Genomic DNA, 17848 nt, shown 5'->3' with positions numbered 1-17848 from the left:
AATTAGCTGGGCACGGTGGCGCATGCCTGTAATCCCAGCTACTCAGGAGGCTGAGGCAGGAAAATTGCCTGAACCCAGGGGGCGGAGGTTGCGGTGAGCCGAGATCGCGCCATTGCACTCCAGCCTGGGTAACAAGAGCGAAACTCCGTCTCAAAAAAAAAAAACCAAATGGTAATACCGTATTAACATTGTAGAATGCAGTATCTAGTGGTTTTCCACATTTTAACAAATGTTCATTTCCCCCAAATAATTTTATTTCGCAGGCTTCTTCCTCTGGGTACAATTTTCAAATATTGTATATTTACTCCTTTTGATTCACTTAACAAACAAGTATTGAGCACACCAGAAGCACTAATCAATGTTAAGGTTATATAGATTCAGCCCCAAAGTTCCTGCCCCCGTGGAGCTTACAGTCTAATGGACATCAATTCTGGCACCTTCATTAGGATACTTTTCTAAAGCCCAGGTCAAACCCATTTTCTAAGTCCTGTTTCCTAGGTGACATCCCATAAATGTCAAAGTTTTAACAGAATTCTTTATTGTACCACTTAACAACGGTTCACAGCTGTGTGGTCACTGGACCACTGGGATATGTTGAGCTATTGCTTAAACACTGCCTTAAACAAAACAAATATTTTAAATAAGAGAATGCTACAGTAATTATAAGGCAATCATTTCAAAGTCTAGATAAAGGCCAAGTGCGGTGGCTCATGCCTGTAATCCCAGCACTTCGGGAGGCGGAGGCAGGTGGAACACATGAGGTCAGGAGTTCAAGACCAGTCTGGCCAACATGGTGAAACCTTGTCTCTACTAAAAATACAAAAATTATGCAGGTGTGGTGGCATGTGCCTATCTCTAATCCCAGCCACTCAGGAGGCTGAGGCAGGAGAATCACTGGAAGGAGGTGGAGGTTGCAGTGAGCTGAGATTGCACCACTGCATCCAGCATGAGCAAGAGAGTGAGACTGAGTTAAAAAAAAAAAAAAGTCTAGATGGAAATGTGGAGCGTTACAAATCACGTAAATTCAAGGAAGCTGATAAAGTTTTTCTCTCCTATGAAATCTGATTACAAGCATTCAGGTTGTACATTAGTTTTGTTTTAATCACCTTGTCAAACTTCCTTTCTCTGACAACTCTCTGATATTCTTACTACTGACATCATTTTCTTTTTTTTTTTTTTGAGGCAGAGTTTCGCTCTTGTTACCCAGGCTGGAGTGCAATGGCGCGATCTCAGCTCACCGCAACCTCCACCTCCTGGGTTGAGGCAATTCTCCTGCCTCAGCATCCTGAGTAGCTGGGATTACAGGCACGCGCCACCATGCCTAGCTAATTTTTTGTATTTTTAGTAGAGACAGGGTTTCACCATGTTGACCAGGATGGTCTCGATCTCTTGACCACATGAACCACCCCCGCCTTGGCCTCCTGAAGTGCTGGGATTACAGGCTTGAGCCACCGCGCCCGGCCTTACTGTCATCATTTTCATAGAATATACCAGCAGCATGAATTTTGTGATGACTTACAAGATTTGATCGCCAGCTAAAGCTCTTACCACATATTGCACATTTGTAAGGTTTCTCCCCAGTGTGAACTCGCCTATGATACTGTAGTTGTGAAGACCGACTGAAGACTTTACTACACACATCACATTTGTACGGTTTCTCTCCCGTGTGGACACTCTGATGAAGTTGGAGACTTGAGGCCTGACTGAAGTGCTTCCCACACTCCCCACATGTATATGGCTTTTCTCCAGTGTGCACCCTCTGATGCATGTCAAGGTTCAAGCTCCACTTGAAGCCCTTTCCACACTCCCCACATTTGTATGGCTTTTCTCCAGTGTGGACTTTTTGATGGGCTTGAAGGTGTGCACTCCGACTGAAGCTCTTCCCACACTCTTCACATTTGAATGGTTTTTCCCCACTGTGAACTCTCTGATGGGTCAGAAGATGTGAGGCCTGACTGAAGACCTTCCCACACTCCTCACAATTATATGGCTTCTCTCCAGTGTGGATCCTACAATGAATTTTAAGATCTGCTCTACGACTGAATCCCTTTCCGCACTCTTCACATTTGTATGGTTTCTCGCCGGTATGGATCAGCTGGTGAATCTGAAGTCGTGAGCTCTGATTGAAGCCCTGCCCACACTCCTCACACTTATAAGGTTTCTGTACACTATGTGCTTTCAGATGGATTTTAAGATATGAACTCTGACGGAAGGCTTTTCCACATACCTCACATTTATAGGGCTTCTCCCCTGTGTGGACCACCAGATGTACTTGATAATGAATTTTCATTCTGAAGCTCTTCTCACACTCATTGCATTTGTACGGCTTCTCTCCAGTGTGGACTCCCTGATGGGCCTGAAAACTTGAACTGTAAATGAAACCCTTACCACACACTTTACATACATATGGTTTCTCTCCAGTGTGGATTCTCCGATGGGCCTGAAATTGTGAAGGCTGAATAAAGCACTTACCACATTCTTCACACTTGTAAGGTTTCTCTCCTGTGTGGACCCTTTGATGGATACGAAGGTTTGAGCTACAAGTGAAACACTTACCACAGTCCTCACATTTGTATGGTTTCTCTCCTGTGTGGACCATGCAATGATTATTAAGTGCTGATCTACGACGGAAGTTCTTACCACATGTATCACATTTGAATGGTTTCTCCCCAGTATGGATTCGCTGATGTTCCTGAAGATGGGAAGCATGTATGAAGGCCCTCCCACATTCCTCACAATTGTAAGGTTTCTCTCCTGTGTGTAATTTGCAATGCACAGTAAGTGTTGATCTACGACTGAAGCCTTTCCCACATTCCACACATTTGAATGGTTTCTCTACAGTATGGACTCTCTGATGAGTTTGCAGATGTGAGCTTTGACTAAATTCCTTACCACACACATCACACTTATAGCGTTTCTCTCCCATGTGGACTCTCTGATGAATATGAAGTGCTGAGATGTAACAGAAGCTTTTTCCACACTCATCACATGTATGAGACTTCTCTCCTGGGTATAACTGTTGATGAAGGTCAAAGTTGCAGGCATCAGTGAAGGGCTTTTTGTCCTCATTAGATTGGTAAAGCTTCTGTTCCATGTGAGTTGTATATAGTCCTGCCCTAATCTGGCAAGACAAATCACCTTGTTTGGGGAACTGAGAAATATTTATCATAGAGTCTTCATACTTGACTAAATCACTTGCAATCTGTTTCCAGATTTGCCCCCAGGAAAGCTCTTCATGTGGTCCTGCCTCCATCTCACTTTGGATCTTGTCTGCTGTAAGGACAGAGAATTCAGAGATGTGAAAACTGGGGGCTCTATTTAAAGTTTTCAAGATGTCATACTTAGGAGACAGCATGGGATTTTAACAAATCCAGAGATGGTCCAGTTTGTATAATTGTCTTTTCCACTGTGTATCATGATCTCTGATTGGCATGCCTAGAGTAATCAAGAGATAGTCTAATTGGCTGCTATCTACTAGGCATTAGACCATACCAAGTCTCCTATGTAAGATACAAGTTAGAAGTCAGAGTTAATTTTAAAAATTAATAATATGATACAAATTGTACTGCCATTTCCGCTGAATTTCAAAGTCAATGTAGAATAACAAATAGTAAATTATATAAATATGAAAAGCATAGGCTATGGTTATGCCTGTATAGCTCAGCATTTTGGGAGGCTGGGGCAGAAGGATATAGTTTGAGGCCAAGGTTTGAGACCAGTCTGGGCAACAAAGCAGGAATGTTTCTCTATTAAAAATATTAAAAGGCCAAGTGTGGTGGCTCATGCCTGTAATCCCAGCCCTTTGGGAGGCTGAGGCGGGTGGATCACCTGAGGTCAGGAGTTTGAGACCAGCCTGGAAAACATGGTGAAACTCCACCTCTACTAAAAATGCAAAAATTAGCTGGGCGTGGTGGCTGGTGCCTGTAATCCCAGCCTCTCTGGAGGCTGAGGGAGGAGAATGGCTTGAACCCAGGAGGCAGAGGTTGCAGTGAGCTAAGATCATGCCATTGCACTCCAGCCTGGGGGACAAGAGCAAGAGTTCATCTCAAATAAATAAATAAATAAAAAGTTTTAAAAATGTAGATAATATGAATCAACAAGAAATTCAAGGGAAAGCAAGAAAATAATCAAATACTTTGCAGTTTAGGTTAATATTACATATTCAAATTATTAAATAACCTGAAATATTTATATTTACATGTTCAAAGTATGGCTGACCCTTGAACAACACAGGTTTGAATTGCATGTGTCCACTTACACATGGATTTTCTTCTATCTCTGTCATCCCTGAGCCAACAAGACCAACCCCTCATCTTCCTCCTTAAAATTTTCTTAGCAACGTTTCCTCTTCTCTCTATTGCAAGAATAAAGAATTCTTTCTTTATTATAAGAATACAATATATAATACATTATAACATACAAAATATGTGTTAAAGGTCTTTTTAAATTTTAGGGAGCAGTCAAAAGTTATACATGGATTTCTACTGTACATGGATTTTTTTTACTGTGAGGGGAATTGGTGTCCCCAGCCCCCACATTGTTCAAGGGTCAACCATATTCCTGAATATGCTGCAAAACATATACACTTAATCTTATTCTTCTGTGTTGATAGACATTAAATGAGTTGGCAACTATTATAAACTCTTGACCACTTCTAATATAACTTACACTTAAAATGTGTCTTCTGAAGGGTTTATCCTTAATAATATTCCAAAATGTTTAACCTTATACAAAGAGATCTAAATATTTGGAAATAATTTTTTAAATGAACTCTTCCACAAAAGTTTAGTGGAAAGAAGTAGCTCAAGGAAATTTTTACAGGGGAAAAATTTACTCCCCTCTCTTCAGGAATAGTGATTTAAAAGCTGCCTCTTGGCAGAGTGCAGTGGCTCACACCTGTAATTCCAGCACTTTGGGAAGCTGAAGCCAGAGGATCATGTGAGTCCAGGAGTTCAAGACCAGCCTAGACAACTTATCAAGACTCTGTCCCTACTGAAAACCTTTTTAAAAAATTGGCCAGATGTGGTGGCATGCACCTGTTGTTCCCACTACTTGGGAGGCTGAGATGGAAGATCACTTGAATGCAGGAATTAGAGGCTGCTGTGAGCCTTGATTGTATCACTGTACTTCAGACTGAGTGACAAGAGTGAGACTCTGTCATGGGGGAAAAAAAAAAAGCTGCCTCCTCCTTTGTATCAGTAGACATTTGTTAAATGGCGTCTACATAACTCTGCCTTGGTCATTTTACTGGAAAGTTACTTCAACGTCTGGGTGACTGGAATGGTTAACATGACTTGCAGGCTGGGAGCAACTATCTAACCACATAGTGACTAAAATATAAGCAGATGCTGAAACTTTAGCTTCTGTCGGCAAGTTCCCTACGTGAGGACAAAAGGGAAAGGAAGTTGAACTGATAACATACATTATTCTAAAATCAAGCAGTAATTCAGACCTCCAGGAAAAAGAAAAGTGAAAAAGTAGCCTCCAATCTTTCACAACTGAGATGGAGACAGGGAGATGAAAAAGATGATGTCACAGCGTAAACTTTGAAAGCCAATCTCACATCAGGAGTTATATTCAGGCAGGAACTCTTCCCAGACAGCAATATGGACAGTTCCTCATGTCTTGTGGGTCTCTGCTCAATGTCAGCTCACCAAGGAGGCCTGCTTTATTACCCATCGAAAAATAATAAATCTGTCTTCACCCAATTCACCTCCGGTAATTTGAACTTGTTTATGTTCTTCACAGCACTTTTACCACTTAAACATACTAAGTTACTGGTCATTTAATGTATGTCCTTCCCACAACAATGCAGCATCAACGAGGGAAGGATTTTCTAATTCTGACATAATACTCATTCCACACTTTCCTCCTTTATAACCACTGTCCAGAACTATGCCTGTCACAGTGAATGCTCAATAAATGTATGTTGAAGGAATAAATGAACCCCAGTTTGACTTTTTCATGTGAGAATTTAAGCCAAGTCCTAGAAGAAAAACATCTTTTCCAAATAAGTTATTCAAAGTAGGAAAAGAACAGAAATTTTTTTTTTTGAGATGGAGTTTCGCTCTTGTTACCCAGGCTGGAGTGCAATGGTGCAATCTCGGCTCACCGCAACCTCCGCCTCCTGGGTTCAGGCAATTCTCCTGCCTCAGCCTCCTGAGTAGCTGGGACTACAGGCATGAGCCACCATGCCCAGCTAATTTTTTGTATTTTTAGTAGAGACGGGGTTTCACCATGTTGAGCAGGATGGTCTCGATCTCTTGACCTCGTGATCCACCCACCTCGGCCTCCCAAAGTGTTGGGATTACAGGCGTGACCCATCGCGCCCAGCCAAGAACAGAAAATTTTAATTTTGCAGATAAGCTGAAAAGCTGTATGAGGGACACGTAAATCCAGGATGAGGCTAATAATAAAATTTGAAGATGGCAAGAATCACTTGAAATGAAAAGAAAGCAGAAAGGCCTATATACTGGTTCCTTCTGAAGCTCTGAATATAGATAAGTTGGGCCTTTCACAACGGTTTTCAAATGAACAACTATAGCCCTTTCATGAGCTGTGAAATAAATTTAAAAGCTTGTAATAAGCATTCAGAAAAAAACAACCAGGATAGAAACTATCCGAGCATTACCACCAGCAGAAAAGGGGTCCTTACGTGAAATGCTTACTAAAGCTATAATGTCAATCTACACAGACATGAATTGTTTGTTTCATTGTTCTGGTTACAATAAAAGATGCATTTCTTGCTGTGGCTCATGTTCAAAAGAGCTAAAAAACTTGGGTTCTAGAAGGTACCTGGTCCTTAATTAAACAAACTGCTTTAAATAGAAAGACAACTTCCAAGGCCGGCCCCGGTGGCTCACGCCTGTAATCCCAGCACTTTGGGAGGCCGAGGCGGGTGAATCACAAGGTCAAGAGATCGAGACCATCTGGTCAACATGGTGAAACCCTGTCTCTACTAAAAATATAAAAATTAGCTGGGCATGGTGGCACGCGCTTGTAGTCTCAGCTACTCGGGAGGCTGAGGCAGGAGAATTGCGTGAACCCAGGAGGCAGAGGTTGCGGTGAGCCGAGATCATGCCATTGCACTCCAGCCTGGGCAACAAGAGCGAAACTCCGTCTCAAAAAAAAAAAAAAAATTATTCCTTCCCAGAAATGAATGTGTTCCATACTATGGAAGTCTCCAGGAAAGCCACTGGGAAGGTGTTACTCAGTGTGGTCACAACCACAATGCTTGTAAGTTTTCATGGGATGAGGGTCAAGTGCACACACTAAGACACATACATGTGAAGGGCACGTAAGGAAGAAAAAGCTGAATGTACAGCCATCAGAAAACACATAATGTTCTGCAACACGCTTCATTCACTCTGGTTTGTGTATGACCTGACCTAGCTGCAAGACTCCTAGAGTGAGGTCACATCCATCCATTAACGCCTTCATGACGCCAACAAATATTTATATTAACAGATATCTGCCATGTAACAGGACTATTTAGGCACTGATGATACAGCAATAAACAAAACAAAAAAAATTCTCCACTCTTGGAGATTATATTCCAGTGGGGAGAAAAAAGGGATAAGCAAGTAAACCAAAGTCTATGAGACACAAGAGAAGGCAGAGCAGAGAGTAAAGGATGGCAGTACCAGTAAGGTGGTCAGAAAAGGCCTTCACCGTGAAATTAAAATTGAGCAGAGACCAGAATGAAGCAAGAGAGGGGCCAAGAGGATTTTAGGTGAGTTTTTCCAGGCAGAGAGAAGGGCAAATAAGGGCTTTGAGGCAGAAGTATCTGTAGTTGACAGAATAATGGTCCCTGAAAGAATCCATGTTCTAATTCTCATCCTAAGAATAGGCCAGGTTATAACAAAGGGTAATTAAGGTTGCAAATCAGCTGACCTAAAAATAGAACGCAATTCTATATTATCCAGGTGGGCCTAATGCAGTTAGAAGGGTCCTTATAAAGTGGAAAAAGGATGAAGAAAGAATAAAAGGGAAATGTAACTGTAGAAGAATGATCAGAGAAGCAGTGTTGCTAGCTGCAAAGAGGGCCACAGGCTATGAAATTTGGCAGCCTCTAGACACTGAAAAGGTAAGGATACAGATTCTCCTTCCCTAAAGCCTCCAGGAAAAAAATGCAGACCTGCTGACAGCTTGATTTCAGCCCAGTGAGATCCATGCTGGACTTCAAACAAAGAACTGAAAGACAATACATTTTTATCCTTTAATCCACTCAGTTTGTGGTAAAATGTACAGCAGCAGAAAGAAATAGTGTCCAGGTTGGGCACGGCGGCTTGTGCTTATAATCCCGGCACTTTGGAAGGCTGAGGCAGGTGGATGACCTGAGGTCAGTAGTTTGAGACCAGCCTGCCAACCTGGTGAAATCCCATCTCTACAAAAAAAATACAAAAATCAGCCAGGCATGGTTACAGGAACGTGTAATCCCAGCTACTTGGGAGGCTGAGGCAAGAGAATCGCTTGAACCTGGGAGGTGGAGGTTGCAGTGAGCCGAGATTGTGCCAGTGAGCCTGGCCAACAGAGCGAGACTCTGTCTTAATAATAATAATGTAGTGTCCTTAGCCGGTCTGGGAAACAGTAGGGAGGATGATGTGGTTGGAAAAGATGGAGCAAGAGGTAGAATACAGGAGATGTAGTCAGAGAGGCAGAGGGGGATGAAGAGCAGAACACGTAGGACTCTATAAGCTCCTATAAAAGGCTTCAACTTTCAGAAAAATAAGAAGCCATTCAGAGTTGGTTTTTTTTTCTTTTAGAGTGTCGTTCTGTTGCCCAGGCTGGAGTGCAGTGGTATGATCTCGGCTCACCGCAACCTTGCCTCTTGGGTTCAGCTGATTCTCCTGCCTAAGCCTTCCAAGTAGCTAGGACTACAGGCGCTTGCCACCATGCCCGGCTAATTTTTGTATTTTTATTACAGAAGGGGTTTTGCCATGTAGGCCAGGTTGGTCTCAAACTCCTGACCTCAGGTGATCCTCCTGCCTCGGCCTCCCAAAGTACTGGGATTACAAGTATGAGCCAGTGCGCCCAGCCCCATACAGGGTCTTAAGCAGAGGAACGGCAATCTGACTCATATTTCCAAAAGATCATTTTGGCTGTGACATGGAGAACAGCCTGTAGGAGAACATACATTATACCTTCAAGTATACCTGGCTTTGTACTGCACTTAGTACAAAGTGCAAGTTTTTATTTCACTAAAAACTGTTGATAGAAAAGTCAGGTCCACAAATGTGGGTGACTAATTCAAAACCTCCAAAGTGCTGAACACCTGAAGACACAAAGTCACTCCAGGAGACTGACATTTAGTGTCACAAAGCTCATGTCCTCACCCACTGAGAGCAGGTTCCTGAAGTTCTCCAGCATCACATCTCTGTACAGATTCCTCTGGACAGGGTCCAGCAGCCCCAGCTCCTCCTCAGTGAAGACCACAGCCACGTCCTTGAAGGTCAGTCCCTCCTATAACATCAAACACACCTTGCTTCAGCATTTTTTAAAATTGCGTTTTAGGTTTTGGAGTACATGTGAAGAACATGCAAGATTGTTGCATAGGTACTCACGTGGCAGTGTGATTTGCTGCCTTCCTCCCCTTCACCTATATCTGGCTTTTCTCCCCATGCTCTCTCTCCCCAACTCCCCACCCCCTGCCGTCCTTCTCCTATTTCCCCGCTAGAGACCCCAGTGTGTAGTGCTCCCCTCCCTGTGTCCATGTGTTCTCATTGTTCAATACCTGCCTATGAGTGAGAACATGCGGTGTTTGATTTTCTGTTCTTGTGTCAGTTTGCTGAGAATGATGGTTTCCAGCTTCATCCATCTCCCTGCAAAGGACACAAACTCATCGTTTTTGATGGCTGCATAATATTCCATGGTGTATATGTGCCACATTTTCCCTGTCCAGTCTATCATCGATGGGCATTTGGGTTGGTTCCAGGTCTTTGCTATTGTAAACTGTGCTGCAATGAACATTCGAGTGCATGTGTCCTTATAGTAGAATGATTTATAATCCTTTGGATATATACCCAGTAATGGGATTGCTGGGTCAAATGGAATTTCTATTTCTAGGTCCTTGAGGAATCGCCACACTGTCTTCCACAATGGTTGAACTAATTTACACTCCCACCAACAGTGTAAAAGTGTTCCTATTTCTCCACATCCTCTCCAGCATCTGTTGTCTCCAGATTTTTTAATGATCGCCATTCTAACTGGCGTGAGATGGTATCTCAATGTAGTTTTGATTTGCATTTCTCTAATGACCAGTGATGATGAGCATTTTTTCATATGTTTGTTGGCCTCATGTATGTCTTCTTTTGTAAAGTGTCTGTTCATATCTTTCTCCCACTTTTTGAATGGGCTTGTTTTTTTCTGGTAAATCTGTTTGAGTTCTTTGTAAATTCTGGATATCAGCCCTTTGTCAGATGGGTAGACTGCAAAAATTTTTTCCCATTCTGTTGGTTGCCGATTCACTCTAATGACTGTTTCTTTTGCCGTGCAGAAGCTGTGGAGTTTAATTAGGTCCCATTTATCTATTTTGGCTTTTGTTGCCAATGCTTTTGGTGTTTTAGTCATGAAGTCCTTGCCTACGCCTATGTCCTGAATGGTTTTGCCTAGATTTTCTTCTAGGGTTTTTATGGTGTTAGGTCTTATGTTTAAGTCTTTAATCCATCTGGAGTTAATTTTAGTGTAAGGTGTCAGGAAGGGGTCCAGTTTCTGCTTTCTGCACATGGCTAGCCAGTTTTCCCAACACCATTTATTAAACAGGGTATCCTTTCCCCATTGTTTGTTTTTGTCAGGTTTGTCAAAGATCGGACGGTTGTAGATAGGTTGTGTTGCCTTGGAGGCCTCTGTTCTGTTCCATTGGTCTATATCTGTTTTGGTACCAGTACCATGCTGTTTTGATTACTGTAGCCTTGTAGTATAGTTTGAAGTCCAGTAGTGTGATGCCTCCCGCTTTGTTCTTTTTGCTTAGAATTGACTTGGCTCTGCGGGCTCTCTTTTGGTTGCTTCAGCATTATTAACAACCACTTGAAAAGATATAGCACTGAGAAGGTGGAGAGTATGCAGGGTAAGTTGGTCCAGATTTTCAGACTTAATGTGTAGATTTCTCAGCCCTTCCCCTTCCATCTTACCAACGCCACATTTCCATTTTCCTTAGTGTCAGTAAAAGTATATCAGTGACAATAGCCTTCGATGTTGCCTTTGTGCCTTCACTGAGTCTATTTGTAAGTAACTCTAAGTGATGTTTCCTGAGCCATACAGGTTTCACCTTTTGGTACATATTACCAATTGCCCCAGAAACATTGAGCAAGTCAGAACCAACATACATGGTAACATCCACCTTCCTTCTCTCACACAGGAACCCTGGATGCTATCCCTTTTCATTAAAGTCTGCCAAACTAACAAGCTTTTGGGAACATATCTGGAACTGCTACATAGTTTTCCTTCTGTATACCCAGGGCACACAGCACCATTACTACCTGCAGCATTTGGTGTCATAATCTGGAGCCATCATACCTCAGTATACACCACAAGGGTGCCCATCAAAGTTGTGTGATCTCGGATAAGTTCACCTAGTTTCATCTTGGGTATGATGGTTCTTCCATGACAGAGTTCTTTCAAAGGTTGAACAAGAGACTAAATATAGCATTTGGAATAGTGTGTGGCACAGACAAAGTACCTAACAAACATTAGCTAGTATTTATTATTATCATCATCTATTTCATCTCACTTCATGACTGCATATTATTCAGGGGAACTGATGATCTGAATCTACCTGTTCTAAATAATGAATATTTAATTTTAAGTATTTTTCTCATTACAGCCAATCCAGCAAAAACATCATTTTACATGGATCTTACTTTTTTATTTTTATTTTATTTTATTTTTGATTCAGTTCACAGCCCAAACTTTTTTTTTTTTGAGACTGAGTTTCACTCTTGTTGCCCAGGATGGAGTGGAATGGCGCAATCTCGGCTCACTGTAACCTCTGCCTCCCAGATTCGAGTGATTCTCCTGCCTCAGCCTCCCAAGTAGCTGGGATTACAGGCATGTGCCACCATGCTCCGCTAATTTTGTATTTTCAGTAGAGACAGGATTTCACCATGTTGGTCAGGCTAGTCTTGAACTTCTGACCTCAGGTGCTCTGCCTGCGCTGGCCTCCCAAAGTGCTGGGATTATAGGCATGAGCTACCACGCCAAGTAGATCTTATTTTCATGTGTATTTAAAATGATTGCAGGCCACGCACAGTGGCTCACACCTGTAATCCCAGCACTTTGGCAGGCCAAGGCTGGTGGGCTGCTTGATCCCAGGAGTTCAAGACCAGCCTGGCCAACATGGTGAGACCCTGTCTCTCCAAAAAATTAGCTGCATGTGGTGGTGTGTGCCTGTGGCCTCACATACTCAGAGGCTGAGGTGAGAGAATGGTGAGAGAATTGCTCGAGCCCAGGAAATCAAGGTTGTGATGAGCCATGATCACACCACTGCACTCTAGCCTGGGCGACAGAGTGAGACCCTGTCCCAAATAAATAAATAATTGCAAATGAAAAATAAAATATCTAAAAATAAACACAATTAAAATTATAATCACATAATGGCAGATTTTCTTCCTAACCTTTTTCCTGCCTCCCTAATCTTTCAAGAGAATACAAGTACCTTACAAAAATAAAAAATAAAAGAAAAAAGAGAATACAAGTACCTTGTTTCTCTACATGATGACCAACATCAGGTTACAAATTTTCCAATGGTTTTGGTAATCTAATTAAGAACAACATTTCTTTTTTTTTTTTTTTAGATGGAGTTTCGCTCTTGTTGCCCAGGCTGGAGTGCAATGGCGTGATCTCAGGTCACTGCAATCTCTGCCTCCCGGGTTCAAGCGATTCTCCTGCCTCAGCCTCCCAAGTAGCTGGGATTACAGGCATGCGCCACCATGCCTGGCTAATTTTGTATTTTTAATAGAGATGGGGTTTTTCAATGTTAGTCAAGCTAGTCTTGAACTCCTGACCTCAGAAGATCTGCCCGCCTTGGCCTCCCAAAGTGCTGTGATTACAGGCATGAGCCACTGCACCGGCCAACAATTCTTTTTATTCTTCTTACTTACTTGATTATAAATGAATACCAGTCTTAATTGTGAATTTCATCTTTTTTGGCACCTGTGTGGTAAATATTTTTGCCCTAGCTTGTTATATTTTCTCCTAATACTCTGTAAGGTATCTTTTGTCATGGAGTAATTTAAAGGTTTTATATAATCACTGTGTTGATCATCATCCTTGGGCACCCAGAGTGCTAAGCATCTCAGTGTACCTGAGGGGCCACCACGTTAGGAAGACAAGGTGTCCCTCCATACCTGCGGATGTCATCACCCAACAGGGCACTCCAAACATCTACACCACGGGTCATTCCATTGAGAAATATTTGTTTCCTTGTGCCTCTCACTTTCACTTGAATGGAATGAGTAATGTTCCTGACCCCTGACTTTCTATGCCAATCTGAGCAGGTTTCTCATATTTCACCTGTTTAAGAGAAAGAAGAGGCCAGGAACCTCCTCACTCCACTGCTCTGAGTAAATGCAGTAACAGAACACAAGTGACTGGCAAATGTTCAGCATCCCTGGATGTTTTAAATGAAGGTTACTACCTACTACTTTGGTCAAACTGGTTACTACATGAAGGCATGAGACACTAGTAAATAAAATGCATACAAAGTATGACTGAGGCATGGAGAACACAGAATCTGGCCCTTTCTATATGAAAACTTCAACAGTACTTGTGTAAAGCAGCATTATAGCCTGTTGTGCTATGCCATGTTAGAATATTCTATCTACAAAACAGCCAATGTGGTACATGTCAAAAGTACTCTTTCAGAATTGAGCTTCCAGTACCTTAAAGACAAAAAACATCAGCAGAAAGTTTTCAGAATTGATTTTTGAGGAAAAGGTTATGTAGGAAAATTGTCACTGCCGTGTAATTTAAAACAATGAAATTCTTAAATCACCTACTTGTCCGTGAGTGGGAAGCAGTCAAAAATAAAAAGACAGGCCAACAATCATATGAAAAAATGCTCATCGTCACTGGTCATCAGAGAGATGCAAATCAAAACCACATTGACATACCATCTCACGCCAGTTAGAATGGCGATCATTAAAAAATCTGGAGACAACAGATGCTGGAGAGGAGGTGGAGAAAAAGGAACACTTCTACGCTGTTGGTGGGAGTGTAAATTAGTTCAACCATTGTGGAAGACAGTGTGGCGATTCCTCAAGGCCTTAGAAATAGAAATTCCATTTGACCCAGCAATCCCATTACTGGGTATATATCCAAAAGACTATAAATCGTTCTACTATAAGGACACATGTACACGAATGTTCATTGCAGCACTGTTTACAATAGCAAAGACCTGGAATCAACCCAAATGCCCATTGATAATAGACTGGATTGGAAAAAAGTGGCACATATACACCATGGAATATTATGCAGCAATCAGAAATGATGAGTTTGTGTCGTTTGTAGGGACATGGATGAATCTGGAGAACTTCATCCTCAGCAAACTGACACAAGAACAGAAAATGAAACACCGCATATTCTCACTCATAGGTGGGTGATGAAAAATGAGAACACATGGACACAGAAAGGGGAGTACTAAACACTGGGGTCTATTGGGGGGAAAAGGGGAGGGCCAGTGGGAGGGGGAGGTGGGGAGGGATAGCCTGGGGAGAAATGCCAAATGTGGGTGAAGGGGAGAAGAAAAGCAAAGCACACTGCCATGTGTGTACCTACGCAACTGTCTTGCATGCTCTGCTCATGTACCCCAAAACCTAAAATCCAATAAAAAAAAAATAATAAAAAAAATAAAATGACACATTAATTAAATGGGAATATGACATAGCCTCAAAAAATGAACATTATTTAGTGCCTAATGAAAAAATAATAATTAAAAATGAGATACATATCGTGAATACTAATATGAACGCACATTAGGAAAAGACTATAAGAAAATAAAAACGGCTAATATGTAAGCAGAGAGGTGGGAGAACTGTTCATTCCCACTAATTTTTCTACTCTATTAAAGAAACACAGTTGTCCTTCAATATGCTTGGGGAATTGGTTCAAGGATCCCTGAGGATACCATAATTTATGATGCTCAAATCTCTTATCTAAAACAGTGTTTGTAGTAGAGTCAGCCCTCCACATCAACGGATTCCACATCCGTAGATTCGACTAACTACAAAAGGAAAATACATATGGTCAGCCTTACATATACTCAGGTTTCAATCTGCAGTTTGTTGAATCCATGGATGCAAACCTCAAAGATGCATAAACCCTAGATGTGAAACCCACAGATACAGAAGTTCGACTGACTGCAATAATAAAATAAACAATGTGTAAAACCAAAGTCAACTCAAAAGGCAGAGTTGTTCTTGAGTCTTCCTGAGCAAACATGACAATGTGAATAGAGATGGAATTTTAACAGCAAGACAGGCAAGCCTTATTCACCTTGAATGTGGTCATTTTTCCTCCTGTTTCTGGGAATTTGCAGAGTCCTGAGTTATGCCATTTGAGAGAAGGCAGAATCGTGCCTGGAACACTGCTGAAGACATAAAAAATCGTTTTAATTTAAAGTTTTTCAAAATCAGGAAATAGTCATAAGGAGTAACAATAATGAGAAGAATAAGAATGAGCACGACAGAATATGGCAGGTCACGAGCTTCTTAGCTCTTTATTTGGAAATTTCCATGGATAAACAGATAGGCAGAAAAACACTGAGAAAAGTATAGTAAAAAGTTTGTAAAACATTTATAAGTAAATAAATACAAACATAGAACCACTAAAACAAAATGCATTAGAAATGTCACCATTACTGCCAGGCGCGGTGGCTCACGCCTATAATCCTAGCACTTTGGGAGGCTGAGGCAGGTGGATCATGAGGTCAGGGGATGGAGAACATCCTGGCTAACACGGTGAAACCCCGTCTCTACTAAAAATACAAAAATTAGCCAGGCGTGGTGGCACACGCCTGCAGTGCCAGGTACTTGGGAGGTTGAGGCAGGGGAATTGCTTGAACACAGGTGGTGGAGACGGAGGTTGCAGTGAGCCGAGATCGGGCCACTGCACTCCAACATGTGACAAAGAGACACTCCGTCTCAAGAAAAGAAAAAGAAAAAGAAATTAACCATGACTATCTTTTCAACCTGGAATCATAGGTAATTAAAATTTTCATATCTTCATATTTCTGGAATTTCTGAATGGTCTACAGTGATACGGTTCTATTAGAATGTGAAATATTTTTAATAAATGAAACAAAATGGTTGACAGTTTTTAAAAACTCGGAAAACTCCAAGCGGATTAGCCTTGCTCTCAAGGTCCTTCAGTCAAGTTCTAACTTACTTTCTCTACCTGAGTCCAGCTAGTTCCAATGCCTCAGTGAGAATATATCCAAGAGATGATCGACTCGGACTCTGCCCCTGAGTGCCTAGGTTCCAACCCCAGCTTCACCTCTTACTACTTGGATGACTACAGACAAATAACTGGTACTCCCTGCGTCTCACACTCATCTTTAGAGGGGAAAAAAGCAGTACCTCTCCACAAAGACACAGTTCGGCTTAAACGTATTTAATTGTACACAGCCCCTACAACTGAAGTTAGTAATTTTTTTTTTTTTTTTTTTTTTGAGACGGAGTTTCGCTCTTGTTACCCAGGCTGGAGTGCAATGGCGCGATCTCGGCTCACCGCAACCTCCGCCTCCTGGGTTCAGGCAATTCTCCTGCCTCAGCCTCCTGAGTAGCTGGGATTACAGGCAGGTGCCACCGTGCCCAGCTAACTTTTGTATTTTTAGTAGAGGCGGGGTTTCACCATGTTGACCAGGATGGTCTCGATCTCTTGACCTCGTGATCCACCTGCCTCGGCCTCCCAAAGTGCTGGGATTACAGGCGTGAGCCACCGCGCCCGGCCTGAAGTTAGTAATTAAGGCTTAATTATTATAAATACACATGCCCTATTACACATGCTACAAAAATACAGTCTCCGTAAAAGAAAAATGACAAGTCACACTCACTCAGGTGGAGCTTTGCTTTCAGGAGCCAAGGAGTCACCCCGTTCAGTCCTTTTTCAGGCTGGGGAAGGAGAAAGCTGTGTGTGAAATACCCTCACCTGGTCACTGTTCTCAAGAAAAGTTAAATATTCCCCTCCCTTCGTGGAAGTGGACACAACCGTCGCCTTCCCAAAACGAGGTCAGAAGGCGTCGGGGATCGTCCAGCGACCTGTAGAGATGAGAGACAAGGGCTTGGGGCCCCTCCTGCTGGAGCTCTGACGCCACCCGGGGACCTGACAGGCTTCGTGGAAAATTAACAAGAGACCACCGGTCACCAAGTGATATGGATTGCTTCTGCTGTGTAACCTATTCCAGTTCCCGAGTCTACAAGGATGGTCCTAAAGTCCCTATTGTAAAGAACAGCAAGGAGAGGCCCAGGGAGATTAAGTAACACCCCAACATTACACTGTAATGAAGTGGTCACGCGCCTGGAGTGCAGGGAGGAGGAGTGGGCGAGCTCAGAGCCCCGGAAATCCTGAAACCAGGCGAGACGCGACCCGACCATGTCCCAAATACTCCGCCTCCGCCCCGCCCCGGGACGCGAGAAGACCCCCAGCCCAAGAGGGCCCTACTGACAGAACAAAAGCCGCCGCCCTCACCCCTCCAAACCTCTGCTCTCCAACGAGGATTCTTTTCCCGTAACCGGACCGTCGGGTCCCAAGAAGCCCAAGCTTAAGTCTCTGACATTAGAAAGGGCCCGCAAAACGCGGAACTGGATCAAACTACCACGGAATGCCCGGCGGCAACCGCACCCCCCCACGCCCT

The 17848-nt window shown here is 42.7% G+C and overlaps 1 protein-coding gene across 10 annotated transcripts; it reads right to left on the bottom strand.

Moving 5' to 3' along the window:
* Positions 1–232: 232 nt before the first annotated feature.
* ZNF234 (zinc finger protein 234) lies at positions 233–17841 on the bottom strand. Of its 10 annotated transcripts, none has more exons than XM_078360023.1 (6): positions 17683–17841; positions 17048–17105; positions 15490–15583; positions 9336–9462; positions 4259–4354; positions 233–3273 (listed from the first exon to the last, which is right to left on the bottom strand). In XM_078360023.1, exons 3-6 carry the CDS (start codon positions 15502–15504, stop codon positions 1436–1438), a joined length of 2076 nt encoding a protein of 691 aa, XP_078216149.1. In that variant the 5' UTR covers positions 15505–15583; positions 17048–17105; positions 17683–17841; the 3' UTR covers positions 233–1435. The 10 variants fall into 10 exon arrangements, with proteins under 10 accessions (XP_078216149.1, XP_078216152.1, XP_078216150.1 ...); XM_078360026.1 differs by having other exon boundaries at positions 15490–15580; XM_078360024.1 differs by having other exon boundaries at positions 17048–17252; positions 17693–17841.
* Between the last annotated feature and the right edge of the window lie 7 nt (positions 17842–17848).

The sequence above is a fragment of the Callithrix jacchus genome, chromosome 22 (genome assembly GCF_049354715.1).
Source record: "Callithrix jacchus isolate 240 chromosome 22, calJac240_pri, whole genome shotgun sequence".
NCBI classification, from domain to species: Eukaryota; Metazoa; Chordata; class Mammalia; order Primates; family Cebidae; genus Callithrix; species Callithrix jacchus.
The sequence above is the reverse complement of the archived record's forward strand: the minus strand, read 5'-3'. Positions and strand labels throughout refer to the sequence as shown.